General features: G+C 35.9%; 2 protein-coding genes across 4 annotated transcripts in view; one reads left to right on the plus strand and one right to left on the minus strand.

The window, feature by feature from the left end:
* Window positions 1–5,883, plus strand: part of FRMD7 (FERM domain containing 7) — a gene marked incomplete at both ends in the record, with an annotated part of 49,387 nt that extends 43,504 nt beyond the window's left edge. For both annotated transcript variants that reach the window (XM_080718490.1, XM_080718489.1), the window contains 5 exons: window positions 220–315; window positions 1,745–1,908; window positions 3,514–3,582; window positions 3,693–3,768; window positions 4,795–5,883. In XM_080718490.1, the coding sequence (XP_080574616.1) occupies window positions 220–315; window positions 1,745–1,908; window positions 3,514–3,582; window positions 3,693–3,768; window positions 4,795–5,883 (1,494 nt within the window). The remainder of the gene's footprint in view (window positions 1–219; window positions 316–1,744; window positions 1,909–3,513; window positions 3,583–3,692; window positions 3,769–4,794) is intronic.
* Window positions 5,884–13,063: 7,180 nt separating this feature from the next.
* Window positions 13,064–15,861, minus strand: part of STK26 (serine/threonine kinase 26) — a gene marked incomplete at both ends in the record, with an annotated part of 60,543 nt that continues 57,745 nt past the window's right edge. Inside the window, 4 exons of one of the 2 annotated variants that reach the window (XM_080718683.1) lie at window positions 13,064–13,088; window positions 14,841–14,977; window positions 15,059–15,121; window positions 15,567–15,660. In XM_080718683.1, the coding sequence (XP_080574809.1) occupies window positions 13,064–13,088; window positions 14,841–14,977; window positions 15,059–15,121; window positions 15,567–15,660 (319 nt within the window). Of the gene's footprint in view, window positions 13,089–14,840; window positions 14,995–15,058; window positions 15,122–15,566; window positions 15,661–15,861 lie in introns of those variants that run through there. The other variant, XM_080718684.1, reaches the window with a different exon arrangement.

Genomic DNA, 15,861 nt, shown 5'->3' on the forward strand with positions numbered 1-15,861 from the left:
GAGGGGAGAGTGGGGAGTGATATGGAGGGAAATTCACTAAGTGATGTTTTTGTGTATGCATGTATTACTTTGAGTCTTTTTATGATATATAACTGTCATGCACCAACAAAAGTAAAAATAAGATAGTCCTGTTTGTGAAGTTTTTTTTTTATCATATTTGCAATGTTACAAGTCAACTCATGCTAAAATGCTAAAATTCAGCCACATGTATAATTGTAGGGAAATACAAAGATCAATACTTTCAACTGGGCTAAAATTCGCAAGCTAAGTTTCAAAAGGAAGCATTTTCTCATCAAACTCCATGCCAATATCTTGGTAAGTAGATTTCTAATAAATTCTTTTACTTTCTGTTCACTTGGAATTTTGATTGTTTCTGCAAATAGTTTGATTCTGAGTGGTGAAAGTTGACAGGCCCTGAGGCATGATATGCCCCTTCTCTTGACTCTGTATAAACAACCAGAGCCTTAGCCACACTTTTACTAAGGGAAATACACTAAGAAATTTGATTTTTAGTTTAGAATGTATGAAGTAATAGGAAAGTGGAGCATCTGGGCTGGAAGTTAAGTCTCTGTGAAAATCATTTCTGAAGGACTTGATGAGTCAAATGAGGGTGACCCAATCTAAGACTATGAAAATAATTATTTGATGCTCTTGGCATTATATTCATCCAGTTTCCTTGGGAAAAATTTATTGAGCACCTACTATATGCCAAAGCTAAGCAGAATATGGGAAGTGGGTATGCATGGAATCAAAATAAACAATTTCTGGGCAAATTTTCATTGTATAGGGTGAGATCAAGGTGCTAGAGAGGATGCTCTTTTAGGACAATAAAAGAAAAGAAATGTGTATCAATTAAGTTTTTATCTACAGAAGATCCAATTTGGGCTTCATTCTCTGGATCTTGGTATTATATTAAAAGGTTCATTTGAGCAGTTCAAGGGACTGGATCTGGTTTGAATCTCATGGAGAGCCCCAGGAGCTGCATGCAAGAACCTGGAAAGGACTAAGGCGTGAGGCGGGGGATTCAGTGCAGTAGGTTGGTGGGGCTGCGGCAAATAGAGGGTGAGCATGCCATCTAGCCTTGGGCTTGTGAGGTAGATGGGATGGGAAAAGCCTTCAACTTTAGATCTGGAAGGCCAAGCTTCTCCAGAACATATTAAAGTATACCAAAATAGCAATGCAGAACATCACAGAACAAGACAGCACATAGAAGAAGTGTTTCTAACTGGGCCATTAAAAATGACTCGTAAACATGTAATCATCCTATAAACCCTTCCATCTTTAAGGAAATCTCCTCCTCCTTCTCCTTTCCTCTTTGTCATTTATAACTTCTTGTCACCTTGAAAGGATACCCTTTTGATGTTCATTTTAACCTAATTTACAACTTCATAAAAAAAGTTTCTGGCAGAGAAGAGAAGGGTTACAAAAGTGTTTAAAGGGAGCAGAGTGTGCAGTGCAAGGCTGGCTTGTAAGAGAAGGGTTACAAAAGTGTTTAAGGGGAGCAGAGTGTGCAGTGCAAGGCTGTCTTGTAGGAGAAGGTTCTGTTTGTGAGTAGAGGCCCTGTGTGCTACTTTGAAGATTGCCAATCAATTGTTTTGAGTAGGTGTGAAGAGAACAGGGAGCATGGTGGAAAATCAGAAGCTGCATGGAGCCCTGGAAAGTCAACACTAATATTTATATTGGGTTTGGATGGCCTTTGATATTCTTGAAGGATGTTTTGCTTGATGGAAATTAATTTATGCAGGTTCTGTGCAAGGATACCTTGGAGTTCACCATGGCCAGCAGAGATGCATGCAAGGCTTTCTGGAAGACTTGTGTGGAGTACCATGCTTTCTTCAGGCTTTCAGAAGAACCCAAATCAAAACCCAAAACTCTGCTTTGCAGCAAGGGTTCCAGTTTCCGCTATAGGTAATCCAATACTGTGCATAGCAAAACTATAACATGGAAAATACTGTTATAGGAAAACGCTAACATGGGAGATATACACTTGTAATTCTAGTACTTGGGAGGCTGAGAAAGAAAGATTTCATGTTCCAGGACAGCTTCAGTAACATACTGAGACTGTCAGTAACTTATGAATACCATTTCAATAAACAAAAAATAAGGCTGGGGATGTAGCTCAGAGGTTGAATGCCACCCCTGGATTCAATGCCCAGTATGGCAACACACACACACACACACACACACACACACAGTATTTAAAAAACCTGTTGTTTCCTTCACATGAAACTTATAAGCAAGCCATTGAAAGGAGAGCTTGACAAGGTCTTTTTGTTGAGGGACAGGCAAAATAAAAAGGGAGAAATCTATGGAAGGAATATGGGATAAGTTTAAGCAATATTGCCCTAGATGCTCCTTCCTACAAACCACACTCTGGAAGAATGGGAACAAGGTCTACTTAAGATCTTGTTTTTACTTGAATACACCAGATAAGAACTCACTGGAAGCAGCTTTCAAAAAACTTACCTAACATAAAAATTCTAATTGAATGCTACCACATAAGGGAGTTTTCAAATAGTGGAAGAACTGAGATGTTTAATAAAACATATTTTGGATGGAATCTTTCCAGAGAGTGTTCTGCAAATCTCTCCCTCAGGAAACAGATAATATTGAGCATATTTAGACCTTTTCTTAATGACCTGAGTTATTATATACATCACTTATTATCCTCTACAGGCAGCTCTGGTGTAGAGATGGTCTAAGTGTGGGGGAGGCATACCAGGCCTTGCACTTTGGTGATAAATGCCCTAGACTTTGGGGGTTTTGTGATTCCTGAGATTTCTCTTTTGGCTCTTGTATTTCTTCCAGCATGCAGCTGAATTTCTTTGCTAGTGTTATGTCTCGAAAATCCTCTTCTTTTGTTTAGTTAGCTCTTTTTTTTTCTACCATGGACTAGGAAACCAGATACATACTGCATATATGTCCCTATCATTCTGAATTACATTATGATGTGCTACTACAATGCATCAATACAAGTACATAAAATAAATGCCATTGAAATAACTTATGTACAATTCTTTGAAGTAAAAAGGTTGATATAACCAGGCGTGGTGGTGCACGCTTGTAATCCCCGTGCTTGGGAGGCAGAGACAGGAGGATAGCTCAGGTTCGAAGCCAGCCGTGCTGGCTTAAGAGACCCTATTTCTAAATAAAAAAGTGTAAAAATGGGCCTGGGAGTGTAGCCCGGAGGTAGAAGGGTCTCCAGGAACCCTAGTACCACCAAAAATGAATAAATAAAATAAAATAAAAAGGTTGATATATATATTTTAAAATGTAGTATATAAAATAATTCAGTTAGCTGTTTTTTTAAAGTTTTGGGTTCTATGTAATTGAGGTTTTTCTTTCTGATTGTTGAATAAGTGAATATTACCATTAATGTGATAGTTAAAGGTTCATGACATATTTTGTTTATTCAGATGCTTCTGGTTTCAATGATAAATGAGACCTTTAAGGTTTAGTAGCCCATTAATTTATGAATAGAATGAATGATTTTTATTTCATCTTTTATAATAGTGGAAGAACCCAAAGACAACTTTTGGAATATGGGAAAAAAGGGAGATTGAAGAGTTTGCCATTTGAAAGGTATATGCTTTGGTTTCTCTGGCTGATTTTAAGTTGAATTTGGAGATTTATATGTATCCTGGTATGTTCACAATGGCTACGTCAATGACTGCTCTGTTTGGGAATTTCAGGAAACATTACCTGTCTCAGTACCATGAACGACAGTGCAGGTCATCACCAGACATACTCTCTGATGTGTCAAAACACGTAAGGGTTTTAAATATTCTTTCTTTTTTAGATAAGTGTAGTTAATCCAAATTTCAAATGCTAAAGATTGATTCTGCTAGAATTTCTCAGTGTGTATAAGGGTTATCTGTTCAACTAGGTCAGCTTCCTTGGGAGGTCTGTCTGCTCAACCTTTCTTGCCAGTAGAAGATTTAGTAAACCACCACACTGGTGTGTACCATATAGACTCAAAGGTGTGGTACATTTTTACATTGCAACATGTGTTGTTAACATTTTGAAAATGTGTATTCAAATTAATTGCTATGGCTTTGCATGTTTAAAGCTAGAAGTTCTGTTTCTTTAATTTATGTAAATTGTAAGATTTAGAGGAAGGTGTACTGTCTGGTGATAATGTTTTAAAGTATTTTACTGCTTAATTGTGTAATCTCAGTAGAAGCTGTTCCTTGGAACTGTGAGGTAAAGGCTTCAAGTTCTATCATATAAACCTTGTTAGTAATTTTTCTTTGGATCTTTCTAAAATACTAATTATAGGTCTCCTAAAATTTCATGCCTTCATTCAAGTCACAGTTTTTTATCCAAAAGGCATCAGAGGTTTAAAGATAAAGGTTACCCTCTAGTACACAAAACTCTCATGCCATCCATAGCCTTTCTGCCCACTGATTTACTAAAAATAGGGAGAAGGCTGGAGCAGGGAGGTCAAAAGACCTGCTTAAGATTGTACAATAAGTCGAAGGCAGAACTAGGACACGGCAGTATTCCTGGTTCATTGGTATAAGTACTATACCAAACTACTGGAAATACATAGTAATCCTGGAGGCTAGAAATGGGAGGTCACTGAGAAAGACTCATCACACATACTTTTTAACATATGATTTGGGATATTATACAAGTTACGACACTTCCAATATACATTTATCAATCCTGGATAGAATGCAGATTGAAATGACTTTGTGAAAAGCTACCTTTCAAAAATTGAGACAATTTTAGAAACCTGCCCATATCCCAAATACATGTTTTTTTTTTCACCAATGCATTCCTTCTTTCAAGGTGGATGACTTGAGATTAGGATATGGTGGCGGGTACTACTGCAATGTGAATGGAGTACATGCTTCTGAGCCTGTGCTGGACAACAGGAGGAGGAACTCTGCAGTGGAGGTGACATTTGCAGCTGAGCTGGAGCGTTCCAAACCGGAGGCCAATTCCATATTGTTACACCAGTCCCAGAGCACTTCCTCTTTCCCTTTTATTTATTCAGACCCTGTCTTTAACACTGACCCTAACCCTGACCCCAGAGACTTCTTTGAGGAGAGGAGTCCTCTAAGCTCTTTCCAAATCAGTTCTCGGTTTGCTGACAACCACATTGGCACATCTACCAGCCTCACAAGCAAAGTTAATCCAGCAAAGCAGCTAACTTACACAGATGTGCCCTATACACCTTTTTCTAGCCAGCAGGTTGATATTATTCCTCCCCAAGTCTTTTTTTATGTGGACAAGCCACCCCAGGCTTCCAGACACTCTGCAGTCATGTCAGAGGAAAGAGCGAGACCAGACAGCTATATAGAGCCCTCTGCAATAAAGCCAGCCAAAAGAAGTCCAAGGGATATGAGAATTAAGAACTTTCAGCAAGACCTTCAAGAACACCAAGAAGCCATGGCCAGGACAAGCAAGAGGAACAACATCAGTGTAGATTCAGAAGAGGAAGAACCAAATTTAGAAAATGTTTTTGCATGTAACATTCAAGAGCAAACCCCCAAACGGTCCCAAAGCCAATCAGACATGAAAACCATCCGCTTTCCTTTTGGGTCAGAATTTAGACCTTTAGGGCCTTGTCCTGCTCTGAGTCGTAAAGCAGACCTATTTACCTGTATGTTTGCAGAACAGGAGTTACCAGCAGCTCTAATAGATCAGGGCACAGTGGAAAAGTATGTAGCTAGCGAATCCAGTGATTCAGAATCTGAGATTCTTAAATCAGACTACTATGCTCTGTATGGGAGAGGAATAAAGTCGCCCATGGCCAGAATCCGCTTGTCTTCTGGTAGTCTCCAGCTAGATGAAGAAGATGAGGATGTTTCTTTCAATGCACCAACTGCTGAAGACAGGACTTTGCTAAAACCATGTAATTACTTCTTAGCTTAAAAATGAGAACTCTATGACTATTTTGGGGCCTGTTCTAGGATAGCATCTTAGGTTAAAAAAATAATAAGGAACTCTGTTGTAGGCCATTTTTCCTAGTCACTCTTCATTGCTATTGGAGAACTGTCTCATCTGGGGCACCTGGCTTATGAAAAATCCAGGTGCAGCCTCATCCCAGGAGCCTCACTCTTCTTTCTGAACAGACCTTTGAGCCTTCCCTTTCTTCCCTGACATTCTGACAGGGTGAGGAGTGTATTTGCCATCTTCATTATATATTTCTTATAATCGTGATAAATGAAAGGCAGGCTCTTCAATACTGAACAATGGTGATCATATGGATTTGCATATGGAATTGGATTCTAATGACAGTTTTTGATTTAGTAGACTGTGATTGTATTATTTTCTACTTAAACAATACTGAGAAAATATTTCAGTCCTCGTTATTTGGGTGGAACCCAGTAAAAAGTAGTTATATGTTAAAGACTTCAATTTCTACAATATATATCTATGGGAGTATTACCCTCCTACAGCCTCAGGAACAAGGTGGTACCACAGATCCTCACAAAGGAACATATGGTTTTATAATTAATAGAGGACTTTGAAGAATTCCAAATCCAGGAAATTCATGAGTTAGGCCAATTTTAAAGCCAGAAATGTACATATGAGGGTACTATGATATCTGATTTATAATTTCTCTATTCTTAACTATGTTGTGAAAGATAAAAGCTAACAGGCTAGGTTGGTGATCAAATTTACTGTGAAAGAAGTTATTTATTGCTCTTTCTTTTTGCATGCATGTAGGCAAGGAAATGAGATGTTATTTTAATAAAGAGTGATGGAAAATACACTCAATTAAAACATATCTATGGTCTTCCTTTTGTTTTCATCAATTTTGTTTTTAGTTAAAATTATTATATTTATGTATATATACATGTACACATATGTCATATATAAACACACACAACAAATATATACACAACAAATATATATGCCATATATAGACACATGTTATGGTATATATTTGTTTAGTTTTGGATAGTACAGGGGAGTTATAAAATACTTATAAGATGTTGGGTCTGATAAGGTTGGAGAATATTGTGTAAGACTAAACATTTTTATGTAGTGTAATAAATTTAGAAATAGTGTTCTAACATCAAGGCGTGGTAGATTCCAAGGTATTGAGACCTGAGAGAAAAACAAATAACAAGGATGACTCTCTTATTTGAATAGAGTTCCACTGCTATGAAGAGTCTTGAAAGTCACTAAGAAATGTTTTAAAAATTAAAATAATTCATCAAGAAAATAATTAAAAATTTTACTCACGATTCCTCAAAACCAGTGACCATTTACTGTAAATTTTAAAATTTCTTTTTGATAACTTTTATAATTATTTAATGATGTCCTCAGAAATGATTTTTGAAATAAGACATGAAAGATGAAGCAGAACTGTGTTCTGTAGTGTGTGTGTGTGTGTGTGTGTGTGTGTGTGTGTGTGTGTGTGTAGTAGCATGGACATACCATAAACCACACATTTTTGAAGTTTTGATAGGTTTTCATGTATGAATGCACTCATCAGACCATCATGACCACCAATGCAATGAACAATTTTATCACTTAAGTGATTTTCATCCTTACTTCTATACTTCCTACTGTCCTTCCTTATTCTGTATCTTTTTCCAGGCAACCACTAATTTAATTTTTGTCACTATTATTTTGCATTTTCTAGAATTGTTTTTGTAAATGGAATCATACTGTACCTACTTTTTTTGTTTGGCTTCTTTAATTCAGGGCAATTATTTTGAGATTTGAGAGATTATTATGTTCATTCCTTGTTATTTATGAGATATATTTAACAATATGAGTGTCCTACATTTTTTTTAATCTAGCCACTTTTTTTCAAGTTTGGTATTTTTTTTTTTGGTAAAAACAATATATGTCTCTCTCTCTATATATATGTGTGTGTCCAAGAAAAACTAAAACATTAAGAAAATAAAAGGTATTGTTATTCTACTAGAATATTTAAATAACTATTGTTTTATATATGTAAAAATATTTGTTACTATAAATAATGTAATATTTTGTATGCTGTCCTGCTTCTTAACTTTTCTTTCCTTTTTTATTTTTTATTTTTTTTGTGGGTCTGGGGATGGAATCCAGGGGCATTCTACCTCCAAGATACACACCCTGCTGTAATTTTTTTTTTCATTCTTTATTTTGAGACGGGGTTTCATTAAGTTTCAGAGGGCCTCACTAAGTAGCTGAGGCTTTCCATGAACTGTGATCCTCCAGTCTCAGCCTCCTGAATGCTGGGATTACAAGTGTGCACCACCACACCCGGCTCATTGACTTTTCTTTTTTAAATTTTTTTTGGGTGCATTGTATTTGTACATCTTAATAGGATGAAAGATGATGGAGACATACATGCACACATCACCCAATTAGCCCTTACTCAGTTCCCACTGCATTCCCTCCCCCTCCCTCCTCATGTTTGGCTTAGTGATTGATATCAATATGTTGTTAAAGTGCATCATGTGTATTAGAGATTTTCCCTCTTCCCCTCCTATAACCCCAGTTTGGTTGCCTTATTTGCTCATCTGTAGAATCTCCTTATTCCTCTAGAGTTCCTCCTATGACCCATCATCAATTTCTTTTTGTTTTTGTTTTTGTTTGTTGGTACTGGGGTTCCTGGAAGCCCTTCTACCTCCGGGCTACACTCCCAGACCTATTTTTACATTTTTATTTGGAAACAGGGTCTCCTAAGCCAGTGCACACGGCTGGCTTCAAACCTGCGTGATCCTCCTGTCTCTGCCTCCCAAGCGCGGGGATTACAAGCGTGCACCACCACACCCGGCCCATCATCAATTTCAATAGTGATTAGTTCTACCTTGTTACTAAGGAACAGGACAGTTAGAGAACAAGGAAAGGAGGGAGGCAAGTAGAAATGAATTGTCAGGGGTGTGTAAATGGAACTGAATGGTAGCTGAAAAGATGTAAAGATAGTAATGACACCAGACTGTGTTAATCAACCAAAATTTTATTCTTGACTTATTCACAGTTTCTCTACAAGACCTCCTGGAAGGTATAACATTCTACTTGAGAATTTTATTTTGTTTATTGATCTTAATGTTAAGTTCAACATACTTATAAGATAATGTGTAATAAAACCTCAAACCTCGAAGAGATGAAGCAATCATGTAGATGAGCTATTTTAAAATATAACTTAATGGAGCCGGGCATGGTGGCACAGATTGTGAGACCCTGTTTCCAAATAAAATATAAAAAAATAGGTCTGGGAGTGTAGCCCGGAGGTAGAAAGCTTCTGGGTTCCACCCCTAGTACCACCAATATATATATATATATATATATATATATATATATATATATATCTTAATGGAGAAAAAATGAACTAAATAGCTTCTTTATTCTCATAGTCCTTACATTACAGAAATCTCTTTTACCTTTTTACCTGGTCATGGGTACTTGGGAGGTTGGGAGGCTGAGATAGGAGGATCACAGCTCTAAAGCCAGCCTCAGCAATTTAGCAAGACATTCAGCAACTTAGGAAGTCGCTGTTTCAAAATTAAAAAAATATATTACTGTAGTTCTCTGATTCAATCTCTTTGGAAAGATATGCAGTAGTGGTAGAGCTGGATCATCTGATGGATCCATTCCTAGTTTTCTAAGGTATCTCCACACTGATCTCCAAAGTGGCTGAACTAGTTTGCACTCCCACCAGCAGTGTAAAAGAGTCCCTCTTTCCCCACATTCTCACCAGCATTGTTGTTATTTGACTTCTTTATGCTTGCCACTCTGATTGGGGTTAGATGCAATCTCAGTGTAGTTTTGATTTGCATCTCCCTGGAGGCTAATGATGCTGAACAGTTTTTCATGTGTCTGTTGGCCATTTCTATCTTTTATTTTGTTAAGTGTCTATTCAATTAAGTTTGCACATTTCTTAATTGGATTGTTCATTTTGATAGTGTAGAGTCTTTAGAGCTTTTTGTATATTCTGGATATTAGCCCTCTATCAGAGTAGTAGCTGGTAAAGATCTTCTCCCATTCTATAGGCTTTCTCTTTAGATTCTTGGTGGTTTCCTTTGATGAGCAGATTTTAGTTTGATGCCATCCCACTTGTTAATTCTAGAGAACCACATTAACATATGCATATCCATGTTCATAGCTGCACAATTCGCAAAAGCCAAAATATTGAACCAACCTAGGTCTCCGTCAACAGATAAATGGATTGCAAAATTATGAGAAATACACACAATGGAATTCTACTCAGCAATAAAAAAAGAACAAAATCGTCATTCGCAAGAAGATAGAAAGACCTGGAGAACATTATGAAATTAGCCAAGCACAGAAAGTAAAGGGACATATGTTTTCTCTAATATACTCAAGCTAGGGAGTATGAGGGATACCAGAGGGTCTCCAGAAAATGGAGGGGAAACATCAGCAAAGCCAGGAAGGAGGGGTAGGGGAGGAAGAAGGCTGAGGTTAATTAATGGAAAAGCTACATTTGAATATGTGTATAAGTGTGAATATAGCATAGTTAACCTGGACACTCAGTATTGGAAGGGAGGGAAAAGGGGAAGCAGCAGAGAGAGGAAGGGCACCAAGTACTGTGTGAATATATGTCATTGTCAATATGATCCATGATCCACATTTTGATGTGAAACTATAGTGCACCAGTAAATATTAAAAATAAAAAATATAAAAGGACTGGGGGTGTAGGTTGGAGGTGGAATATTTTGGATTCTATCTCCAGCAACAAGAAAAAAATCCCTTTTAATATATTTTATTTCTTCTCTACTTCTGGAACCACATCCGATAACTCAGAAGTGTAGAGTAGCTATTTAATAAGACTGTATGGAAGGGTTGGGGCAGAGCTCTTATCTAGCATGCACTAAGTTTAATGCCTAGCATCCTAAAATAAAAATAATGAACTCTGGTCACCTATATATTAATTGTTGATCGCTGAAGCTATGTAAAGTTTATCCTTAACCTTCTCTCTTAGAAAAACTCAAACTCCTGTATGATACATGCTATCTTCTTGTCAATTTCTGAAAATCTCTGGTAAATTTATGTTTCAAAAAAACTCAATGGCTCACATCTGTATATAATATTCTAATAAAATAGAAATCAAGGAAATCACATAATTTATTGACTAGCCAAGGATATTTTCAAAAGGAGACTTTATTAATTTTGACAAGATAGGAGTCAGAAGGCAGGACAGATGTTAACTGTAGTTATAATCAATGCTAAATAAAATGTGAAAAGTATATCTTCTACTTTCCAACAACTTTGGTTATAGTGTTATGATAATAACCTAAAAGTCAAAAGAGACATATTTTAAACAATAAGATACCACAACATACCCCTTCAAGAAAAGAAACATTGAGGATAAAGAAATTCAAATATTTATTTTTAAAACTCCAAAACACTGGAGTATGTTTCACCTAGAAACAGTTTACAGGACTAATAACTACAATGAATCAGCAATACAAATTGTATCTCTGACACAGTTGTGTTGTAAAGTTTTAAATCAATTTATAAACTTGCTTTTAAGTTTTACAAAAATATCTATTTAATCCATGATACCAGTTGAAAAATGATTTCCACAGCACTACAGATTATAAACTTTGTTTCAGTTACATAGCAAGTGAAAATTTGAACTTAACTATTACATCAAAATACAATGCATTAAAAGCAATTGTTACCATATAGGCACCAATGAAATTTCTTGGCACATGCCATCACAACGTTCTCTTAAGAGTTTAAAGTTTAAAAAAGATGTAACAATCACTTTGACAAAAAAACTGTATTCTTTATTTATAGAACATCTTTAAAAAAAGATGTAACAATCACTTTGACAAAAAACTGTATTCTTTATTTGTAGAACATGTTCATAGCTGCACAATTCGCAACTAATATTCTAATATTTGGCAATTACTCAGATTTTCAAAAAATGAGTATGTGCAAAAACAAAATATGCAGACCCAAACAATAAAATATTAACTAGTAAAATTAATTAATATCAATAATTCTACAACTACCGATATACAGTCCTGGATATACTGGGCTTAAAAGAAAAAGACATTACTCACTTAACATTACCATAAATATAACTAAAATTTAACTGTACAATCTAACTTACCTTGTATGGATAGAAATCATCCTGTACTATGATTATTTTCTTACAAACAGAAATGCTTATTTAAAAAATGAAAATATGATGCTAATGTACTGGCAACTAAGAAAAACAAAAATATATAAATAGTTTATAAGACAATTTACTACCATGATAAAAATACACTGGTGTTATATTTATACCTGTTGATTTAATCACATGATAATCAGCTTTATTTTCAAGCTCTGTAAATCTAAGCATAGGATACATGATTTGCGTTGATGATTTTAAAAAAATGAAGCCATATTAATTCTTCCCTTTTTACCAAATATTCATCCTTGGTTAAATGATGTCACCTTAAATTTTTAACCCATATTATATAAAGGTTAAATACTTCCGTCTAAAAGAGAAGATAAATACTGCTTAGCAAGAGGTTCTTCCATCGCTACATATTGCCTGTAAATGCTTCAAACACAGGGCTCTCAAACATGATAATCACTGCGCAGCCTGGAATTCATACCAACCTGGTAAAGGAGTTAATATTTGTCCAAGTTTAAATTCTAAGAGCTTATTACAAGCTTGTAAGAAGATCTGACTTATTTACACCTTCCCACAAATAGCTATTTTTAGAACATGCTTGTGTAAAAATAGAAAGAAGCTTTTGAAGCTTGATGGTTTGCAGGAGTTGAATATATTAGATGACTTTGAATGACCTGTATATGCTTTATGAGTGTACAGTTAACCAAAGATCAAAACATGAAAGGTATTCATCTTAGTAACTAAAGAAATAAAGATATCTAAAAGGAAAACTATTTCTAAATATACTACAATAGAGATGAAACTATAGTATTAAAAGTTATTCCTTACAAAATAACCTCTTTAAAATAGAAAATGATAAACACCATTTCAAAATAGTTGAATAGCTTCTTCCAAGTCTTCAATGTTGCAAATATCAAAAAGGCACAAGGAACTCATGAGTTAAGCATTGTTACTTGAAGTAGCTTTGGTGGGTTGCTCTGGGTCCATATGAAAGAGAAGCCAATAATAACTTTCTTAGGAGGATTCATCTGCAGAACACCTAAAAAATGAAGGAAAACTTAACTTTTTGTACAATTATGCATTTTTATATTTCTTACATGAACTCTGTAATGAAGGATGTAATTCAGCAAAGGAGATACATTCTTTCAATTGGATCTTATTGTGTAAATATTAAAATATAAACAAGTACAAAAATCCCCTCTGCATCTAATTTCACAATTGTCAATTAATCTGTTTGCAAACTGGAAAACAGATGTGAGTTTTCAATTGGAATCTAAGGGTGTGTGTGTGTGTGTGTGTGTGTGTGTGTGTGTATTTGTTTTTATGTTATGAGGGATAGAACCCAGAGGCATTCTACCTCCAAGGTATACCCCATCCCTACTTAATTTTTTGTTCTGAAACAGGATCTTTTTTTTTTTTTTTTGCAGGTCTGGGGATAGAACCCAGGGGCATTAGATCTCTGAGTACACTCCCTGCCCTATTATTTTATTCTTTATTTTTTGAAACAGAGTCTCACTAAGTTGCAGAGGGCCTCACTAAGTAGCTGAGGCTATCCGAGAATGGGGATCCTCCTGTCTTAGTCTCCCAAATGCTGGTATTACAAGCCAGCACTACCACCACCGCTGAAACAATCTTGCTAAACTGAGAGTCTCACTAAGTTGCCGAGGGTGGCCTTGAACCTGTCATCCTCCTTTCTCAGCCTTCCTAGTACTGAAGTCACAGGCATGTGCCAATACACCTAGCTGAATCTAAGAAATTTTAAGAGAGCTTCACGTTATAAGTACAAGTGGGCTCATCAGATTGAATGACCTTTCAGTGTTTTAGTTTACAAGCCTTATAGTTCGTTCCAATTTAATCCAAGTTGGCATCATGAATACAACATTACAAAGATACACTGAAAAGAGATATAATGGATTTATTATTATTTTTTATTTTTTGGTGGTACCGGAGTTCCTGGAAGCCCTTCCACCTCTGGGCTATACTCCCAGACCTATTTTTTATACTTTTTAATTTGGAAACAGGGTCTCCTAAGCCAGCGCGTGCAGCTTGCTTCGAACCTGCGCGATCCTCCTGTCTCCGCCTCCCAAGTGCAGGGATTATGAGCATGGGCCACCAAGGCCGGCAGATGGATTTAAAGCTAAACTTTGCATCACTTTATAGTTTGCTTAAGGTAAGGCCTCTGTGTGTGTGTGTGTGTGTGTGTGTGTGTGTGTGTGTGTGTTGTGTGTGTGCGTATACAAAAGTTGTATTTAATAAAATAATTTAAAATGAATTGTTAGAACTTTTTGAACAAAATCAAACAAATAATTCAAGATACTATAGAGAAAGTGAAGCCAAACATAGATCATTTTATTCTCTGGACTAAGTCCCTCTACCTAAATCGTTTTCCTTAACTTTTCATATGGGAGTCAAACTTAGGCATTACAGAACTAGAAGCCATGTAGCCATGTGAATACTGGTGTTTCTGCAAATGTTGAAGGCAGTGGCAAGAATGAAAGCATTCCTAAACAATGTTTACAGTAGCCAATTAAGAACATGCTCAGTGACCTTTTGTCTGTCCTCCTATTGGCAAAGAAAGGGAATGGGGCAGACCTTTTCACCAGTGGAAAAATACCTTGTCATGTCTAAAGATAGTCATTTCAAAAGCTATGGTTTAAGATGGGCAACAAATAAAACTGTTCAAAAGTGATTGTGTAGAAATAATTTACATGCGTGCATCGAGGTAATGCTATAGCATAAAAAATCTAAAAAATATGTCAAAATAAGTTTACAAAATGTCATTCAAGCTTACTTTTGAAACTTTTCAATTAATTTTATCACCATTTTGTCTGTGATTCCAGGACAGGCAGCTTCAGCCACAGCGATACTTTTCTCAAGTTCTTCAATTGCCCGATTCCTGCTTGCATTATTCTCATCCTGTTGTTTAAGCTGAGAAAAATTGATAGCTGTAACATTTCAAATACCTTGCTACTTAAAATAGCTATCAAATGCTGAAGAACCTGCACTTACTTCAGCAAATGTTGGTGTGATTATCATAGACAAACAGCTCAGAGAGTGCACACGATCTTGCTCCTTTGAAACAAATAATATAAATTACATCCACAATATTAAAATAATCACTCACTTTTTCTTGTTCTATGAAAAATGTTAACTAATTTGAATCCCCCCCCGAAAGACCCAAGATCAGGCAAATTCCTATGCTTTTGTCCTATCATGAATTTCCATCTATCAGCCAAAAGGCCACTAACTTTTAGGATTGCAAGAGATATCTATGATCTCTTGGATTTAAGTATCACCAGGTGAAATGTATTTTTAAAATACCAATGGCCACTTAAATGATTTCTAGTACCTTTTCTCAATTAGCTCAAAACTAAGGATAAATGAAGCATATGCTACATGCAGATGATACAGACAGGCTGTTAGTGGAATTGAATTATAATAACATTTAGCCATTAGTATCTCACTACATAGTTTGAAAAAGTCTATTCAGAGAAAATGATAATGTCTATCTACATACTGCCCCATTCTGTAGCTTCTTTGGATCAGGCTTCTTTCGCACAGTGGTAAAACTCCATTCAGGATGAGTATTGTTTTCCCTGCTGGTAGATTCCCTAAAAAGATTGTCAAAGATACCTCTATTAAGTTCTTAAATAATTAGCATGGCCAAAATATCAAATCAATGCTGGCAGAATCTGAAGAGATAATTATCCTAAAAGTTGAAAATTTCACAGTATAAAAAGAATTTGATCATAGTTTCAGGTTGATACTATATTTTACTAAAGAATATTAGTGTTCTTCAATTCTAAATGTGC

This window comes from Muscardinus avellanarius (assembly GCF_963383645.1).
Source record: "Muscardinus avellanarius genome assembly, chromosome: X".
Taxonomy (NCBI): Eukaryota; Metazoa; Chordata; class Mammalia; order Rodentia; family Gliridae; genus Muscardinus; species Muscardinus avellanarius.